Source organism: Callithrix jacchus, chromosome 2 (genome assembly GCF_049354715.1).
Source record: "Callithrix jacchus isolate 240 chromosome 2, calJac240_pri, whole genome shotgun sequence".
In the NCBI taxonomy this organism is placed as follows: domain Eukaryota; kingdom Metazoa; phylum Chordata; class Mammalia; order Primates; family Cebidae; genus Callithrix; species Callithrix jacchus.
Window position 1 is genome coordinate 102,236,168 of NC_133503.1, and position 19,866 is coordinate 102,256,033.

Here is a 19,866-nt window from a genome sequence, read left to right on the forward strand (position 1 = left end):
GGTCTATATCTCTGTTTTGGTACCAGTACCATGCTGTTTTGATTACTGCAGCCTTGTAGTATAGTTTGAAATCCGGTAGTGTGATGCCCCCCGCTGTGTTCTTTTTGCTTAGAATTGACTTGGCTATGCGGGCTCTCTTTTGGTTCCATATGAAGTTCATGGTGGTTTTTTCCAGTTCTGTGAAGAAAGTCAATGGTAGCTTGATGGGGATGGCGTTGATTCTGTAAATTACTTTGGGCAGTATAGCCATTTTCACGATATTAATTCTTCCTAACCATGAACATGGAATGTTTCTCCATCTGTTTGTGTCCTCTCTGATTTCATTGAGCAGTGGTTTGTAGTTCTCCTTGAAGAGGTCCCTTACGTTCCTTGTGAGTTGTATTCCAAGGTATTTTATTCTTTTTGTAGCAATTGTGAATGGCAGTTCGTTCTTGATTTCGCTTTCTTTAAGTCTGTTATTGGTGTAGACGAATGCTTGTGATTTTTGCACATTGATTTTATATCCTGAGACTTTGCTGAAGTTGCTTATCAGTTTCAGGAGTTTTTGGGCTGAGGCGACGGGGTCTTCTAGGTATACTATCATGTCATCTGCAAATAGAGACAATTTGGCTTCCACCTTTCCTATTTGAATACCCTTTATTTCTTTTTCTTGCCTGATTGCTCTGGCTAGAACTTCCAGTACTATATTGAATAGGAGTGGTGAAAGAGGGCATCCTTGTCTAGTGCCAGATTTCAAAGGGAATACTTCCAGTTTTTGCCCATTCAGTATGATATTGGCTGTTGGTTTGTCATAAATAGCTTTTATTACTTTGAGATACATTCCATCGATACCGAGTTTACTGAGGGTTTTTAGCATAAAGGGCTGTTGAATTTTGTCAAATGCCTTCTCTGCGTCAATTGAGATAATCATGTGGTTTTTGTTTTTGGTTCTGTTTATGTGGTGAATTACGTTGATAGACTTGCATATGTTGAACCAGCCTTGCATCGATGAATCCTACTTGATCATGATGAATAAGTTTTTTGATTTGCTGTTGCAATCGGCTTGCCAATATTTTATTGAAGATTTTTGCATCTATGTTCATCATGGATATTGGCCTGAAGTTTTCTTTTCTCCTTGGGTCTCTGCCAGGTTTTGGTATCAGAATGATGTTGGTCTCATAAAATGATTTGGGAAGGATTCCCTCTTTTTGGATTGTTTGAAATAGTTTTAGAAGGAATGGTACCAGCTCCTCCTTGTGTGTCTGGTAGAATTCGGGTGTGAACCCGTCTGGACCTGGGCTTTTTTTGTGTGGTAGGCTCTTAATTGCTGCCTCAACTTCAGACCTTGTTATTGGTCTATTCATAGTTTCAGCTTCCTCCTGGTTTAGGCTTGGGAGGACACAGGAGTCCAGGAATTTATCCATTTCTTCCAGGTTTACTAGTTTATGCGCATAGAGTTGTTTGTAATATTCTCTGATGATGGCTTGAATTTCTGTGGAATCTGTGGTGATTTCCCCTTTATCATTTTTTATTGCATCTATTTGGTTGTTCTCTCTTTTCTTTTTAATCAATCTGGCTAGTGGTCTGTCTATTTTGTTGATCTTTTCAAAAAACCAGCTCTGGGATTTATTGATTTTTTGAAGGGTTTTTCGTGTCTCAATCTCCTTCAGCTCAGCTCTGATCTTAGTTATTTCTTGTCTTCTGCTGGGTTTTGAGTTGTTTTGATCTTGCTCCTCTAGCTCTTTCAATTTTGATGATAGGGTGTCAATTTTGGATCTCTCCATTTTCCTCATGTGGGCACTTATTGCTATATACTTTCCTCTAGAGACTGCTTTAAATGTGTCCCAGAGGTTCTGGCACGTTGTGTCTTCGTTCTCATTGGTTTTGAAGAACTTCTTTATTTCTGCCTTCATTTCATTGTTTACCCAGTCAACATTCAAGAGCCAGTTGTTCAGTTTCCATGGAGCTGTGAGGTTCTGGGTCGGTTTCTGAATTCTGAGTTCTAACTTGATTGCACTATGGTCTGAGAGGCTGTTTGTTATGATTTCAGTTGTTTTGCATTTGTTGAGCAGTGCTTTACTTCCAATTATGTGGTCAATTTTAGAGTAGGTGTGATGTGGTGCTGAGAAGAATGTGTATTCTGTGGATTTGGGGTGGAGAGTTCTGTAAATGTCTGTCAGGTTTGCTTGCTCCAGGTCTGAGTTCAAGCCCTGGATATCCTTGTTGATTTTCTGTCTGGTTGATCTGTCTAGTATTGACAGTGGAGTGTTAAAGTCTCCCACTATTATTGTGTGGGAGTCTAAGTCCTTTTGTAAGTCATTAAGAACTTGGCTTATGTATCTGGGTGCTCCTGCATTGGGTCCATATATGTTTAGGATCGTTAGCTCTTCTTGTTGTATCGATCCTTTTACCATTATGTAATGGCATTCTTTGTCTCTTTTGATCTTTGTTGCTTTAAAGTCTATTTTATCAGAGATGAGAATTGCAACTCCTGCTTTTTTTTGCTTTCCATTTGCTTGGTAAATCTTCCTCCATCCCTTTATTTTGAGCCTTTGTGTATCCTTGCATGTGAGATGGGTTTCCTGTATACAGCACACTGATGGGTTTTGGATTTTTACCCAATTTGCCAGTCTGTGTCTTTTGATTGGTGCATTTAGTCCATTTACATTTAGGGTTAATATTGTTATGTGTGAATTTGATACTGCCATTTTGATGCTAAGTCGCTGTTTTGCCTGTTAGTTGTTGTAGATTCTTCATTATGTTGATGCTCTTTAGCATTCAGTGTGATTTTGGAATGGCTGGTACTGGTTGATCCATTCTATGTGTAGTGCCTCTTTCAGGAGCTCTTGTAAAGCAGGCCTGGTGGTGACAAAATCTCTGAGTACTTGCTTGTTCGCAAAGGATTTTATTTTTCCTTCACTTCTGAAGCTCAGTTTGGCTGGATATGAAATTCTGGGTTGAAAGTTCTTTTCTTTAAGAATGTTGAATATTGGCCCCCACTCTCTTTTGGCTTGTAGTGTTTCTGCCAAGAGATCTGCTGTGAGTCTGATGGGCTTCCCTTTGTGGGTGACCCGACCTTTCTCTCTGACTGCCCTTAGTATTCTCTCCTTTATTTCAACCCTGTTGAATCTGATGATTATGTGCCTTGGGGTTGCTCTTCTTGCGGAATATCTTTGTGGTGTTCTCTGTATTTCCTGCAATTGAGTGTTGGCCTGTCTTGCTAGGTGGGGGAAATTTTCCTGGATGATGTCCTGAAGAGTATTTTCCAGCTTGGATTCATTCTCTTCGTCCCCTTCTGGTACACCTATCAAACGTAGGTTAGGTCTTTTCACATAGTCCCACATTTCTTGGAGACTTTGTTCATTCCTTTTTGCGCTTTTTTCTCTAATCTTGGTTTCTCGTTTTATTTCATTGAGTTGGTCTTCGACTTCAGATATTCTTTCTTCTGCTTGGTCAATTCGGCTATTGAAACTTGCGTTTGCTTCGCGAAGTTCTCGTATTGTGTTTCTCAGCTCCTTTAATTCATTCATATTCCTCTCTAAGGTATCCATTCTTGTTATCATTTCCTCGAATCTTTTTTCAAATCTTTTTTCAAGGTTCTTAGTTTCTTTGCATTGATTTAATACATGATCTTTTAGCTCACAAAAGTTTCTCATTATCCATCTTCTGAAGTCTAATTCCATCATTTCGTCACAGTCATTCTCCGTCCAGCTTTGTTCCCTTGCTGGTGAGGAGTTTTGGTCCTTTCTAGGAGGCGAGGTGTTCTGGTTTCGGGTGTTTTCCTCCTTTTTGCGCTGGTTTCTTCCCATCTTTGTTGATTTGTCCGCTGGTCATCTGCGTAGTTGCTGAGTTTTCGATTGGGTCTCCGAGTGGACACCCAGAATGTTGATGATGAAGTATTTCTGTTGCTTGGTTTTCCTTCTACCAGTCTAGCCCCTTCGCTCTATGACTGCTGAGGTCCGCTCCAGACCCTGTTTGTCTGGGGTGCACCTCTAGCAGCTGTGGCACAGCGAGGGATGCTACCAGTTTCTTTTTCTGCTATCTTTGTCTCAGGATGATGCCTGCCTAATGTCAGTCTTTTGGATATAGAGGGGTCAGGGAGCTGCTTGAGGAGACAGTTTGTACTTTATAGGAGCTTAATTGCTGAGCTGTGAGCTCTGTTGTTCATTCAGGGCTGTTAGGCTGCTATGTTTGATTCTGCTGCAGCAGAGCTCATTAAAAAAACCCTTTTTTTTCTCAAATGCTCTGTGTTGAGGGGTTTGGGCTTTATTTTTGGATGTCCGTTGAGGTCCTGCCCAGCTAGGAGGCAGACTAGCCACTGTTTGCCTGCCAAGGCTCCGCCCTGCTGTTGTGAGGCTCGCCCTGGCTCTGCTGTTCTGCTGTGTTCTCCGCCACGCCCTGCGGCAGAGTCTCTCTGCTGTAGCGTGTTGCCTCGGCAATGGCAGGCTGCGTCAGCAGTGGGCGTGTATCTCAGTAGGGACAGGTTGCCTCGGCAACCTCAGAGCGTCTCGGGCCGTCTGCACCGGGCTTGTTTGAAATCGCAGTTTTGTTCATCCCACTGGGCCACCCCTAACGCTCTGTCCCTGCAATCCCCTGGGCTGGCCCACTGTCCAAGTCTAGCTCAGTCTCAAGTCCAGCCCTCTCACGTCTCCAGTTGCCAGTTCAACGGGGCACCCGGACAAGCGCGCCCTGTGGGGAGCGCTGAGTAGGGCTGGCCGCCGCCACCCCGGCTGCCGGCTTTGCCAGGCAGAGGTTCTGCCTGGCGTCCCGCGTCTCCTCTTCACTTGGGAATTTCCCCGTTCCGTGGGCAACAAAGATCAGTCTGGAAATGCAGCTCAGACTCACCTCTCTGCGGACACAACGAGAGCTCCAATCCTGGGTTGTTCTCACAGCGCCATCTTGAGTCCTCTCGTCTCCAGATTTTTTAATGATTACTATTCTAACTGGCATTAGATGGCATCTCAATGTGGTTTTGGTTTGCATTTCTCTAATGACCAGTGATGATGAACATTTTTTCATATGTTTGTTGGCCTCATAAATGTCTTCTTTTGAAAAGTGTCTCTTCATATCTTTTACCTATTTTGGATGGGTTTATTTGTATTTTTCTTGTAAATCTGCTTTAGTTCTTTGTAGATTCTGGATATTAGCCCTTTGTCAGATGGGTAGATTGCAAAATTTTTTTCCCATTTTGTTGGTTGCTGATTCACTCTGATAATTATTTCTTTTGTTGTACAGAAACTCCTAAGTTTAATTAGATCCAATTTGTCTATTTTGGCTTTTGATGCCATTGCTTTTGATGTTTTAGTCATGAAATCCTAGCCTCTATGTCCTGCATGGTTTTGCCTAGGTTTTCTTCTAGGGTTTTTATGGTGTTAGGGTTATGTTTGATGAATTTTTCTTTTAAAAAAAAAAAAAAAGCTTAAAGGTGGTATCTAGCCACCAGACATTAATCACAATAAACATCTCAAAAACTTAAAAAAATATATGGATGAAAGCATACTAAGTATAGAACCAGAGCAAAAGAACTATGAAAATAATGGTTATAAAAGAAGACGGAAACATTAAAACCTGACAATGTAAAAATAATAATATAGCTAATAAAAATAAGACGAGGAAGAGGGAAAAGGGAGAACTGCCTGCCAGTTTTCTGATCTTTCCTAGAACTGATTCCTAATAGGTTCTGTCTGAATTTAAAGTGCAGAATTTTTCAAATGACTCCAAATTATTAAAGGTTTCATAAAATTGATCTTAATTGATGTAGATTCTTCTAACAATTATTACATTTTATAGTAAAGAAATAGCTGAAATTCTGTGATTCTTATAGTTGCAATTCAGTGTCTTTATTTTGATTAAATTTATGTAAAAACAAATACATTTTTAAAAGCACATGTAATTATATATGAATGAGAGTTATGTATAAATCTCACTCATGTGTAATTATATATAAGAATGAGATTTATATATAATGTCCCTCCAGCTGGTTTTCTTCTTAACTCATTCCAGGCAGGAGTCAGATTATTTGCAACTGATAATGGTTAGTCAGGTTTGGGACACATGCCTACCCCTAGCCTGAAGAAGGCAGAGAATCTTGGATCATACACCCCAGACTGCATCCTATAAGAAAAACTGAGGGTTTGTTGTGAGAAAATGAGAATTTATGCCAGGCAGGTAAAAACCACCAATGTCCTCCATCTTTGCCTCACTTTAAAACTTGCAGGAAAGTAAGCTTCTCTTCCACTCAGTATGCCACTAGAGGAATTAGCTGATTTAGTTTATCAGATCAGTTCCTTCATTCCTTTCACAGTAATTACAGGCTGCTTCTTCCCTGTCTCATGACACTGATTATTAGCTAAAGCTAATTCATCAGCTGGATATAGGTGAAACACCTTTAGCTATCTTTCAGGAAAAGCTTAGTAAATTATTTGTCATTCTCCAACCCAAGAAATGTTCTCCCTGTAAGTAAAAGTTTATTAGATACTGTGAGAGGTCTTTGGGTTCAGCCATTTTCTGTCCAAGCTATAATTAGAAAGCTAGACAAATTGTATCAACTCCTAGGGAAAAATCCACACACATACTTTTTAATAAATCCAATTTACTCTATTTGCTTGGTATTAACAACTGTTAATGTTATGTCCAAATTCCCTTCCTTCCTCTTTGGAAAGAACTATATCACTTCAGCCAGTACATACAAATGGATAGTTAATTACTCGGCACAGAGGGTTATGTGATTCATCACTGCAATGTGGAAGTGACTGTTGCCAATTGTCAGCTTTTTCCAAACTACATAGTGTTATGGTTTATGTCACAATCAATGGTGGCAAATCTCCAGAAATAAATACTACCTAGGTGTCAGAGACTCATTAAAATATCAGTCTATAGTCCTTCATCAGTGATTTCCAAACCTGGCTATGTATCAAAATCACTTGGCGACATTTAAGAAAAAAAAAAAAAAAATACAGCGTTTATCCCCAGACCCTCTGGAATCAGAATATTGTTGGTTTGGTCAGGGACAGATTCAGGATTTTGTAGTACCTGAGGATTATACAATATGGAATCTCTCTTTAAGAAAAAGAATGTAACAGTGTCTTGTTTTTACAGACTTTCCAAAACATATTACCATGTGAACACACCTCTAGGCCCTTCTAATGCGTAGGTTCATGTAAGTGATAAATCCTGAAGCTCATCCTTCATTAGCTTCATGCTAAGTCTACCTGTGGGTTAGGACCTAGGGATAAATGTGTGTTTGTGTATTTGTGTATATGTATGTGTATGTGCACATGTGAACAGTGTGCTTGTGTGCATTGTTTGCTCCCAGATGAGCAGCTTCAGAACCGGGCCTCTCCCCTCTGTAGCATCCATTCTGCTTATTCTGTGCACCTCAACTTCTTTCTTTCAATGTCTTTTCTTTCCCTTCCTGCTTTGTTACTTCCTCTTGTGCTTTCCTTTTCTTTTCTTTTTTTTTTTTTTTTTTTTTTTTTTGAGACGGAGTTTCGCTCTTGTTACCCAGGCTGGAGTGCAATGGCACGATCTCGGCTCACGGCAACTTCCGCCTCCTGGGTTCAGGCAATTTGCCTCAGCCTCCCGAGTAGCTGGGACTACAGGCACGCGCCACCATGCCCAGCTAATTTTTTGTATCTTTAGTAGAGACGGGGTTTCACCATTTCAAGCAGGATTGTCTCGATCTCTTGACCTCGTGATCCACACGCTTCAGCCTCCCAAAGTGCTGGGATTACAGGCGTGAGCCACCGCGCCCGGCTGTGCTTTCTTTTTCTGCCTCCCAGTCCTTTGATTTTGTCCTCTACTTTTTCATTGGTTCCAGATCCTGACAATGATACCCACAAGTCCCACTGCTGGATTTTTGGATTGAAATAATTGCTGGACTTTCTGAGAGATAGACAAGTATATTAGATAGCAAACTGGGAATGAAAGGGGGGCCATTTGTAGGAAGATAATAGAAAAAATAGAAAACAAAAAGAACGTAGAAAATTTATTGTTTGCTATATTCTAATCTAGCTCTCTATTAAACTATCAAAACTTGAAATGTTTTGAATTTAATGTTTTTATTTCCTTTGCCTTTCTTATGGCAGAAATGCCTATAGCAAAAATTATTGCAAATAATCTACACTAATCCACACTCCAGATAACCGCCTCTGAGTTACAACTGTTCTGGTTGCAGTTAGGGAGAAACAATTGTGCTACATTTTCTGTGTTTAGTTTTAGTTTGTAAATAGCTTTATGCTTTTTTCCCCACATAATTTTACATGATTTTAGGTGTTGGATTTTGGCACCAGTAAATAGGTTTGTTTGCCTTGAGGAGCACTGGATTAGAGAGAAAACTCACTGTAGGAAATGTCAAGTTCTTAGTTTTACTCTGGGAAAATGAAGTGATCTATTCAGTAGAAACTTTTTAAAAATGTTTTTCTTTTTACTTTGTAAAAATAAAATATGTATAATATTGAAAAACATTAAATACACAAGCATGTAAGGAAAAATGTGTATTATATATAATCTCCCCCAAGCAAAGACATCTCAGTGACACAGTCATCATGGTGATTGATGTACTTGTAGCTACCCAGTAAATATTTTTAGAATAAAAGAATGAGTGTGAACTCTAGAAAATAAACAAGACCCCTTTCTGATTTTCTCCCAAGTGCTTATAATTCTGATAACTAATATGTATACATAGATAGTCCCTAGCTTGCATTGGTTTGAGTTAGGATTTTTCAGTTTGATGATGGTGTGAAAGCAATACGTATTCAGTAGAGACAGTACTTAGCGTTCTCATACAACCATTTTGTTTTTTTTTTAACTATAGTATTCAATAAATTATATGGGATATTCAATAACTTTATTATAAAGTGGGCTTTTTGTTAGATGTTTTTGCCGAACTTTAGGCTAATGTAGGTGTCTGAGCACATTTAAGATGGGCTAGGCTAAGCTGTGATGTTCTACAGGTTGGGCAAATTAAATGCACTTTCAGCTTATGATTATTTCAATTTATGAGTTTATTGGGACATAACCCCATTGTAAGTTGAAGAGTATCTCTCTTTAAACAAATATATAATGAATAATAACAAAGACTCAGCTTGACACTGATGATGCAAAGATGAATAAGAGTGGTCTGTGCCCCCTCAGTGGAGTTTACATCCAGTAGAAAAAATCAGCATATTGCCATCAATCCAAGGACACTTAGACACACAAGGACACAAAGAGCAACTTTGTAAAATTCCATGTAAGAAATTTCTTTCCAATCTAAGAGCCAAGAAAGTTTCTTTTTTCTTTTTGCATCCTTGAGTCCTCTTTTTCTCACTCCACGTTCAATCTATGAGCATATGCTGTTGGTCCTATCTTTAAAATCTATTCAAAATTCAACCCCTTCTCTCATCTCTGTTATGCAGCCTTGGGCCAATCCATTATCACTTCTTGCTTCGATAATTGCAATGGCCTCCTTATTGGTCTTCCTGCTTCTGTTCTTACCTCCGTACAGTCTGTTCCAATCCAGAAGCTGGAGCAATTCTTTGAAAATTTAACTTAAATCATATCACTTCTGTGCCCCAAATATTTTGGTCAATTCCCATTTCATTTAGAGTGAAAGCCAATATTGTTAAAAATGGCCAGCAAGGTTATTTTTCCACCCTCTTTTCCATTAACTCCCTGATCTCATCTCAATGGCACTCCATCGTTTTGGAACAGACCAGCAGCTTTCTACCTCATGGCCTTGGCGGTAGGTTTTCTCTGCATGGAAAGCCTATCCCTTAGATATCATTATGGCTTACTCCCCCATTGCTTCAGGTTTTGGTCAAATGTCACTTTCTTTGTGAGGCCTTCCCTATCACTTCATTAAAACTGCAACACTCTCATCCTGGTCCGTGTTTTATTTTCTCCAAAGAATTAATGCCATCTGACAAATTACATATTCTACTTATTTATTTGTATCCAGAATACAGGTTCCACAGGACCAGGAATTTGATCTTTTTATCCCCAGCTGCTGAAACATGCCTGACACATAGTGGTACTCAATTTATATTTGTCAAATAAAAGAAAAGATTATCTATTCACTCTGCCATTATCCCCACGCATTCTTCCCTTTTCCTCTGGTTTCATTGGCTTCACTATCAAAATACTTTGATAGTGTTTATTGGTCAGCCTGACAACATGTATATTTTCACCAACCTTGGTGTCTTTTAAGTGGCGTTCACTGAAATCACATCCTACTCTACTGCACACTGGGTCAGACAGTTTTTTTTTTTTCTTAAGATACGGTCTCAGTTTGTATCCCAGGTTGGAGTATAGTGGTGTGATCTCAGCTCAATGCAACCTCCACCTTGTAGGCTCAAACAATCCTCCTGCCTCAGCCTCCCCAGTACTTGGGACCATGGGTGTATGCCACCACACCCAGGCTTATTTTTTAAATTTTTCGTAGAGATGGAGTTTCGCCATGTTGCCCAGGCTTGTCTCAAACTCCTGGCCTCAAGCAATCTGCCTGTCTTGGCCTCCCAAAGTGCAGGAATTACAGGCATGAGCTACCATGACCAACTTCTGACATTTTTTTTTTTTTAAATCTGAGACCTGCTTAAAACTGATGCTCTGTCTACAGTGGTCTGAAAAACTCAGTTTAGAGAGCAGGACAAGGCAGATATGTGACAGAGACACTAATGTACTTTTCCATCTCTACAAACTAACATATTTAAACCCAGAATTGACTTCTCATAAAGTGAGGAAATCTAATGTAATGTCAGGATTTTGAAAAGGATGCATAATTCTTTGATAAATAATATATGTATTTATGTGGGCTGGAATAAAAAAGAATCGCTGAACCAGGGACTTTAGGTTCTCAGCTAATGTTAGAGTTGTAAGGTTCTTCTGCTTCTTCATCTTTAATTTTAAAATTTAATAGGGGGATTGTCAGGGGAAACCTAACATTCTACTCCAAGGGTTGGTTCCCACCAAATACAACGCTACTGAAAACCAAAGCAGTGGAGCAGTTTCCTGTTAAATATAGGTTAGTTCTAAATATGCCCCGTTTATGACATTTTTAAAAGTCACATATAGGAATCATTTCTACATACTCAATCAAATTTGTGTCTTTCTATCTTCAAAATAAAGAATAAATAAGAAGGGACAAGGGGTAAATTCTTGTCCTTGCTGCTGATGCTTAAAAGATATTTGTTTAAAAAATTCTTCACTTGAACTGACTTTTCCACCAACTTGTTCATATCATAGGAAGGAAAGCAGATGCAACCTATAACTAAGGCTTGAATTATCATTTCAGGAGTTACAGGGCAGGAGAGCCTCTGCCCAGAAAGGTCAAGGGCCACAGCCAGCTTGCTCCCTTTGTGAGTCAGACAATACCAGTGTGTTGCTATTCTGAATTCAATAAGCAGAGTTATATAAAATGAATATCCCTGCTTGCAGCTGCTTGACAATGCTAGCACAATTCAAATGTTTAGTCTCTAATGTTATCCATCATTGATGGGCAATCATTTTTATTATTTGTATTTTTCCCTTTATTTTCAGAGATTCAAAGTTCCTAAATAAAAAATACTCTTTAAAATTTTCACAAACAATTGAGCATTTGCAACATTTTCTATAACCTTATATCTTCCTGAATTTACCTAATTTTCATGTCTTTAGATTACATGGGAAATTATCTGTTGTTTAGAAAGCTATTCTTTGCTGTTGTCTAATAACAGAAAAAATATGTGCCTTCCCTTCATCAATTTAATGTAGTAGATATCTACCAAGTATTATAAGGGTAGAGGCACTCTGCTAGAATTTTTTTTAAGTGTGACACAATGAAAAAGATACATAATACCATTAATCCTTAGGGGAATGGAAATTAAAACCCACAATAAGGTACTACTACATACCCACTGGAATGGCTGTAATTAAAGAGAGACACATTATCAAGTACCAAGTATGCAAGGGAAACTGGAACCTTGGATACATACTGGTGGGAATATGAAATGATACAGCCACTTTGGGAAAACACTTTAGCAGTTTTTTATAAAGTTAAACATACACTTACCATGTTACCCAGAAATTCCACTCATAGGTAATTACTCAAATGAAATGAACACATATATCCACACAAAAACATGTATGCTAATGTTCACAGCAGTAATATCTGTAATAGCCCCGAGGCAGAAACCATCCAGATGTCCATCAGCAGAATGAAGTATTATACAGCATTGAGAAATGAACACATAACACTTACCAGTATATATAACAACATAGATGGATCTCACATGCATAATGGGCAGCTAATTACCCAGAAGAATTTTTGGCGTTTGACTCTATTTATGTAAAGTTCAAAAATAGGAATGGTAATGTGTGTGACTGGAAGTCAAGATAATGATTATCCTGGTTGGGGGAATAGAAGTGACTGAAGCAGGGATGAAAGACTACTGGCGTGCTGGGCTTGCTCTGTTTCTCAGTCTGGAAACTGTCACAGCTGTGTGAACTTTGCTAAAATTCATCAAGGTGTACCCTTCAGACATGTGCAACTTTCTACAATTAGGTATGCTTCCAGAAAGTTAATTAAAACTATGAAAAATGAGTGACACTTGATTTTCAGACATTTAGAGGTCTTAGATAAAACACACTCCATATTCACTGCTTCAAGGATTTTACAACCTAATGAGGAAGACAAACATGTTGCTAAATAATTTTAACATGAAACAAACTCTGGAAATTGCTACATTAGAAATATAAAATAAGTACAATGAAGAAAAGGAAAATGTTTACAAAATATTGCGACAAAAGAACAATCTGGAAAAATGTTTTAAAGTGTGGTCAGTGTATGGTTTACTATATATAATAGGAAGAACATAATAGTGTATAAAAATGGATGGAAAGAACATAAATTAGAAGTAAAGAGATATAAAAGTATTGAATTATATACAAAAGTAACTACGGTTTGAGAGGCCAAATTGTTTTAAAATGTCAGAACACATTAGCTATTTATATCCTTAAAGCAGACTCTTTTGTTTTTAGTTGACTGACTTGGCCCAAGCTGTAGGTCATTCTGTTCCAGTAGTTCTCAGCCCTAGCTGCACATCAGGACCACAGAAGCTTTTATAGCTTCTCCCAAATCAGACTCTCCAGGGGTGGGACTCAGGTATCAGTACTTTGAATAGGCACCTGTGATTCTCCTGAACAGCCTGAGTTAGGAATCATCCCTGTAGTCCCTGTGGGGTAGAGGAGCCTTAGCAGGGACCATCAACACAACAAATTATTCTGAAAGTGTCATTTCTTTGTTTTTGGAGCTCTGTGGCTTCCACAAAGAAGAGCACATTTTATATTTATCTCTTTGTAACCATGCCAAGAAATTTCTTTGCAAATGGCTTTTATCGAAGTATCACATGAAAGACGTTAATCCTACTGTTAAATTTTAACACTAATTCTTTCAAGCACTAGGGTTTTTCCTCTGATTTTATTACAGGTACATAGATCCATAGCAGAGGCTAGAACTGGAAAGGACAAAATGGCACATGCAGGTCGCTTGTTAATGCACTTGTATGACTAATCTTCTTTCTATGAGGAGGAAATGTATTTTTAGCCCTCATATTTTTATATCCAATGTTCCATTGTGAAAATGTTGTCACTTAGAAAATTTTAGTCCTCACTTAATTCATTCACTTGTTATCTATTATTAGCTTATCTATGCTTTTTTCACTCCTTGTTTTGAAATCATTTTAGAATTACAGAAAAGTTGCAAAAATAGTAGAGTTTACATATATTCTTCACTCAGCTACTTCTAACTTTAACAACCTATATAATCAGAATACACTTATTAAAACCAGGAAATTAACATTGAAACAATAAAATTAGGTGAACTACAAGTCATATTCAAATTTAACTATGTTTCCATGATTTGTCTGTTCCAGGATTCAACCCAGGACCCCACATTGTATTTAGTTGTCACGTCACCCTCATTTCCTCCAATTTGTAACAGTTCCTTGTTTTTTTTTTTTTTTTTTATTACCTTGACTCTTTTGATGAGTACTAGTGAATTAATTTGTAGAATGTTTCTCATTTTTGGATTTGTGTGATATTTTCTTATAAGTACATTGAAGTTATTCACTTGGCAAGAATATTGTAGAAGTGATCAGAGAGTACATATGATATTAATATGTTTATATTTATGTGATTATTTGTATTAGTATGGACTTGTGAATACTTATTTTATGAACTATAATCTATGCTATCATTGATTTTGATGCTCAAGTTGTTCAAGCTTTGGTCACTGGCAGCTTCTTCTGATTGGATCCTGTGTCCTTTTGAAATGCCCCCATTCTTTAAAAAGCTCTTACTTTTTCTGACATCACTAGATGTTCCAGACTCATCTTGTATTTACCCTGCTCTAGTCCTGGAATCAGCCATTTCTCTACGAAGCTCTGATTCCTTTCACTGGAGAATGATATTTAGAAACCAAGATGTGAGTGGTGCTAGGGTGCCACTGCCCCCAGTCCCTCTCAGCAAAAAGAGCTAGGAAATATATGCATGTATTCTAAACCAGGCATACACATATACAGTACTTATTACTTACTTCTATAGCTATCTATGTATCTGTGTATATGTGTTCTTCTCCTATTTTCTTATTTGTAACTTCTTCTCTAACAATAAAAACACTAGCTGCCATTATTTACAATCCTAGATTACCCAGAGTAGTTACTGAATTCCTAACTCATACCCCTGTAACAAACAGATTTACTTACTATAGTACAGTATTTGCTTGCTTAGAGTTCTTTTTGGTTTTTGTCTTATAATATACAGTTAAGATCATGTTTCCAAAGTGACTTAAACTCATTTTTAATTCCTTTCACCTTTGGCATAGTTGTATCGTTCATCTGGGTTACGCTGTTCATTTGGGTTCATTTGCTACTGTTTGTGTTTCTCTTTGAATTCTTAAATTTTTTTTTAATTTTAGGAAGTGTGTAAAGCATTACTATGGTTCAGAGGCAAAGCTGTATAAAAAGAGCTATTATAAGGAATTTCTCTTCTTCTATCTCTTCTTCCTCACAACCCCACCTCCACATCTCATGCCTGCTTTGTTATTTTTTACCAACTTAAGTTACAATCTTTTGTGGTGTCTGGTTTATGCTTCTCCTATTACTTATGCACAGATGAGCAGATTAATACGTATTTTATTGTATTTTCTTTTGCTTTTCATGAAGGGTGGTAGCACATCATATAAACTATTTGCCCTTTGCTTTTATTTCACTGAATGATTTGAAAATTATTCCAGATTAATTCCTAGTGATCTTCCTTATTCACATTTTTAGAGCTGCATAGTATTATTCAGTTGTGTGGATATAGCATAGTTTATTCAATCACTCTCCTATGTATAGATATTTATGCTGTTACCATTATTTTGCAACCACAATTAGTGTTCCAATAAATAAACTTGTATATATTCAAGTAATTTTGTACTATTAGAAGTATATTGTCAGAGTAGATTCCTGGAAATGGAATTTCTTGGTCAAAATTAAGTGCATGTGTGCTTAAGTCTTTTAATCACTCTGTCATCTGTATGCCTATGGGAATGACTGTTAGGGGATTAATGTATATACTTCATCAACACACAAGTTACTGAACTACAGCTTTTAATTTGTATACCTTTTTTAAAATTTAACTTTCTTCGTTAGTTGCATTTAGCACATTAAAAACTATATTAAAATTGCATTGGAGTTAGGAATTAGTCTTGCATAATTTATTCCTTTTCAAGGTTCAATAAATACCATTGTAATATGTCAACAGCCTCTAATGAAGGTAGTAATCATACATTACATTTACAGCCCTATCAGCCCAGGTGCAGACTAGAAGTTTATGATCACTGATAGAGAGTGGGCAGTTCAAGAACTCTAGCAGTGACATAATGACTAAGTATTTATATAATGCTATCATTTTCCCAGAGTTTATTTTTTAAAATTCTTTCAAGACTTTTCATTTTATAGCAACTACACAACTGTAGGGTGGGTTAGGGAAATAACAAATAAATCATGACATTTATGTAGTACAAAGTTCTTTACATCTATTATCTCACTTGAACCACAAAACAACCTCATGAATTAGACAGGACAAATCATCTAGTGTTCAGGTAAGGAAGCTGAGACTCAGAAAAGTTAAATGTGATCTCAATGTCAAACATCTGCTAGGTAGTAAGCCTAGAACCAGACTTGAGACTAGAACACACTACAGGTTTTATAGCTAGCTTATGAAACAACAATGAAAAACTGTCCAAGGACATGATACAGTCAAAGAGAAGCAAATCACTATTTTGGAATCAAAAGTGGTAAAGAGAAATCTGTTCTCACCATGTGCAGGCTTTACTCCCACCCTAGGTGCTGCTGCTATAACAGAATAAGCACTGGCCTTGGAGCCAGACAACCTGTTTGTACCCTGGTTCTGCCACTTTATTTAATTTTTGGGCCTTGGTGAACTATTGAAACTGTTTTCCTCCCTCTAAAATGGGTATTGTTCTGCAGAGCTGTTGGAAGAATTAAGAGCAACTTCATCAGAGAGACCCTCCCTGATACCCCCAGCTAAATGTTGTTCTCTCCTACAGTGGTCAGTCCATTTCCTTCAGACCACTTGTCACAATTTAGAGCTACGTTTACTTTTATGTTTATTTGTTTCATATCTGTCTCTTCTGCTCGACTATAAACATCATGACATCAAGGACTCCGCTTGCTTTTGTCACTCTGTGTCTCTTGTACCTACCCCAGTGCCATTAGTCACTAAATATATCTCTGAAATGAGTCTTTCCACTTTCTTGTACTTGTTTTTACTTCAACCACATAGAATACCTACAGCCTACTTGTCCTTTCTCCTCTCTTACTTTCACACAAACTGTTTCCTTTGCCCAGCATACGTATCCTTGCTTCTTTGTTTATCTGGAAAATCCTTACTCATCCTTCAAGACCTAACTCAGCTGAGGGTTTCTGATGTATCCCCATTTCCCTGAAGCATGAGGGAGATTTTACACCCCCTTAACTTGCCTCTGTTATAGTCGTTGCTGTATTCAATGAATATTTTTAAGAGCCCGCTCTGTACCAGGCATGTGCTAGGTGGTGGGTATACCGCAGCGAACAGGAGCTGTCGCTCTAATAAGGGAATGGGCCACAAAGAAGTAAACAAATAACAACATTCCCAGTAGCAATAAATGATAGGGTGATCAGTTCTGAGAAGTTGACCTTTGACCTGAGATTGGAAAGGTAAGGAGTTGGGAAAGGGAATAGATGGGGGGTGAGCCTTGGATTGTGACTGACCCTACCTCCCACCCACCCCGCACCTCGATTCAACTGGCCTCTGAACTCCATGAATCTTGTACTCCAAGTAGCCGGCGCAGGCCCGGTATGTCATACTGCAGTTCCACCACTGGTGGCATAGACTATGAGAACTGCCAGGCGCCTTGCCGCGTGATTCTGCTGGGAGCTGGATTCCAAGTTAAAATCTACTCCCCCACTTACTGTCTTGTGACACTAGGAAAGTTATTCAATATCTTTATACAAATCTGTTTCCTGATTATTAAAGTGAATATAACAATAAGACTTAATAGGGTTGCAGTTAGTAATAAATCAGATAATCCACCTGAAATTCTTAGCCAAGAGCCTGGCACATGGAATGTAGTTAATAAATGTTGGCAGAAATGCTCCAGAGCTCACAAGGTGTTTATTAAGTAAATGAATGAGCTAAGAAATAATACAGTTCCATTCTTACTTCAGTAACTAATACTAGGACCAAAGAAAAGCTGAGTACCCTAACTTATCTTCAGTTGCCTTCTTTATTGTGTATTTTAGTTGGTATAAAAAGAAAGAAAGAAGAAAACATCAAACATCAGTGATTTTACCACCCAGAGTTGATAGCTATTGACTCTTCATCTGCTTATAAAGCAGGCTGTGATAGTCTAGGGCTTTTCTGGATAGTATAAGCCCTTTGTGTTCTAGCCTCAGACCTCAATAAAACAACTGCACAAAATCTACCAACCTCAGGCCATCCTGCAACTGGTGCTTTGTCATCTTTGGAGATGACAGTTTGAGCACTTGGTATTAAAAGGGATTTATTTTATGCATCCCCTACTTCACTTTTCATAGCAGATCTCAGGATATCATAATGAAAGTTATGATGATACCAGAAAGAACAATTTTCTTAGGTCAGAGACACCAATGGTATTAACCTGGGATGTTGCTCCTGCTACACAAAAATAGTATTCAGATCATTTCTGCAAGCCTTGAGTAGTTGTCAAATCCCCAAACCCCCTGGAAAACTTTAAATATCAAAACAGCATGCACAAAGATGAAAACATTAAAAAACTGGTACATAAAGAATTTTTAAAAATTATCTTTCTATTTCTCTCTATTGTATTTTTACTGGAAAACACTGAGATCATGATTGCTGTTTTTATAAACATTAAATATGTGGCTACTCAAGAGCACTATGATACTGGAATGTACGGACATGGGTTTTCTAATTAGCAAAGAGAGATTTTTGCCAAGTACTCTCTTCTGTGAGCTGTAGGAGTAAACATTTGTTAGCATGAGTACTTCACTCTAAATTATCCGTCTAGCCAACACATTTTGGGAACAAACATTCACCTTTATTGTAACAGAAATCAACTTATGCTATCTTAGAATGAGCAAATTATCAGAAAGCCATTTCTCTTTTGTTTTTGAGATTTGTGGCATCGTTTTCAGGGTTTTGATTCACAAACTAATGCACCATAAACTGGTGCTGGAGGTACTGAAATCTGTTTTTCTGCTCCATAAATATAGAGGTGGGTATGTTTATCAAAGTCGGTAGAAAAGAGCGACATTCACCAATTGGTCACTTTGATGGGTGATAGGTTATGGGGCTTTGCAGTGATTAGTAGTGCACATCATAAATTATGGGATAAGTGTCTGCACTTTGATGGTGGTACAATGCTAAGCAGCTGAGACGACTCCAGATACTCTCATAGTTTACAGACAACCGGCTGTATTTTATATGTTAATAGAAGGAAGACTTCTGATAGGATGAGGAAATTCACCATAACAAATGCATTCTCTTTACTGTACTCTAGCATGGCACCAATTAAATTCAGCCATACGTATGATGTACTCTTAATTCCTAGTAGTCCCAAGAAGGACTAATGTGAAAAATATTACATACTCTTACATTTTACAGGGAATAAGCAGATGGAAAAAATTATGCCAATTGTTAAAGACATTCACATGCAGTATAACACACCTCAAAACGGTGTTTACATGGGTTTTGCTTTAAAAAAAATTAAAGTTATCTTGTGTAAAATTAGTTAGTACTTGGGTTTTTTTTAATGTTATATATGTAATCCATTTTAATGTATTCCTTCTGCAGAGCTGAATGAAAGTGCATGTAACCTCGTAATGAATAAAACTGATAAAAGGTTATGTCCAATGAAAGGGAAATTACGGAATGATTATTCACTTTGCAAAAGGGTTTGTCATAGGGATGCTTTCCTAAAGCATTTCAAATTTAATTTGGTTTATAAAACATTCATTTACACACAAAATTTCAGGAACAAATTTAGTGAGGAAATGAGATAAATGGCCATAATAAGATAGAGGTCCTGTACAATGCTAACGTTCATGCTTTCTCTCTGCTCCTTCTTGCAGCACTGATAGCCATTGGGCGATACAGCATGACAATAGAGACTGTGGATGTTGGATGGTGTAAAGAAATTACAGATCAAGGAGCCACCCTGATTGCACAGAGCAGCAAGTCTCTGAGATATTTGGGGCTGATGAGATGTGACAAAGTAAGAGTTGTCTATCAAGTTGTTTGCTTTCTACATATCAGTATAATTAAGAGCTTGATGTAATATCCTCTCTTCTTCTCTATCCCTACCCCCTATATATCATATATTAT

At 37.8% G+C, this 19,866-nt stretch overlaps 1 protein-coding gene across 9 annotated transcripts in view; it reads left to right on the forward strand.

The window, feature by feature from the left end:
* Positions 1 to 19,866, forward strand: part of FBXL17 (F-box and leucine rich repeat protein 17) — a 572,981-nt gene that overhangs the window by 530,321 nt on the left and 22,794 nt on the right. For all 9 annotated transcript variants that reach the window (XM_054252081.2, XM_035292206.3, XM_035292208.3 and 6 more), the window contains one exon: positions 19,614 to 19,756. In XM_054252081.2, coding sequence (XP_054108056.1) covers positions 19,614 to 19,756 — 143 coding nt within the window. The remainder of the gene's footprint in view (positions 1 to 19,613; positions 19,757 to 19,866) is intronic.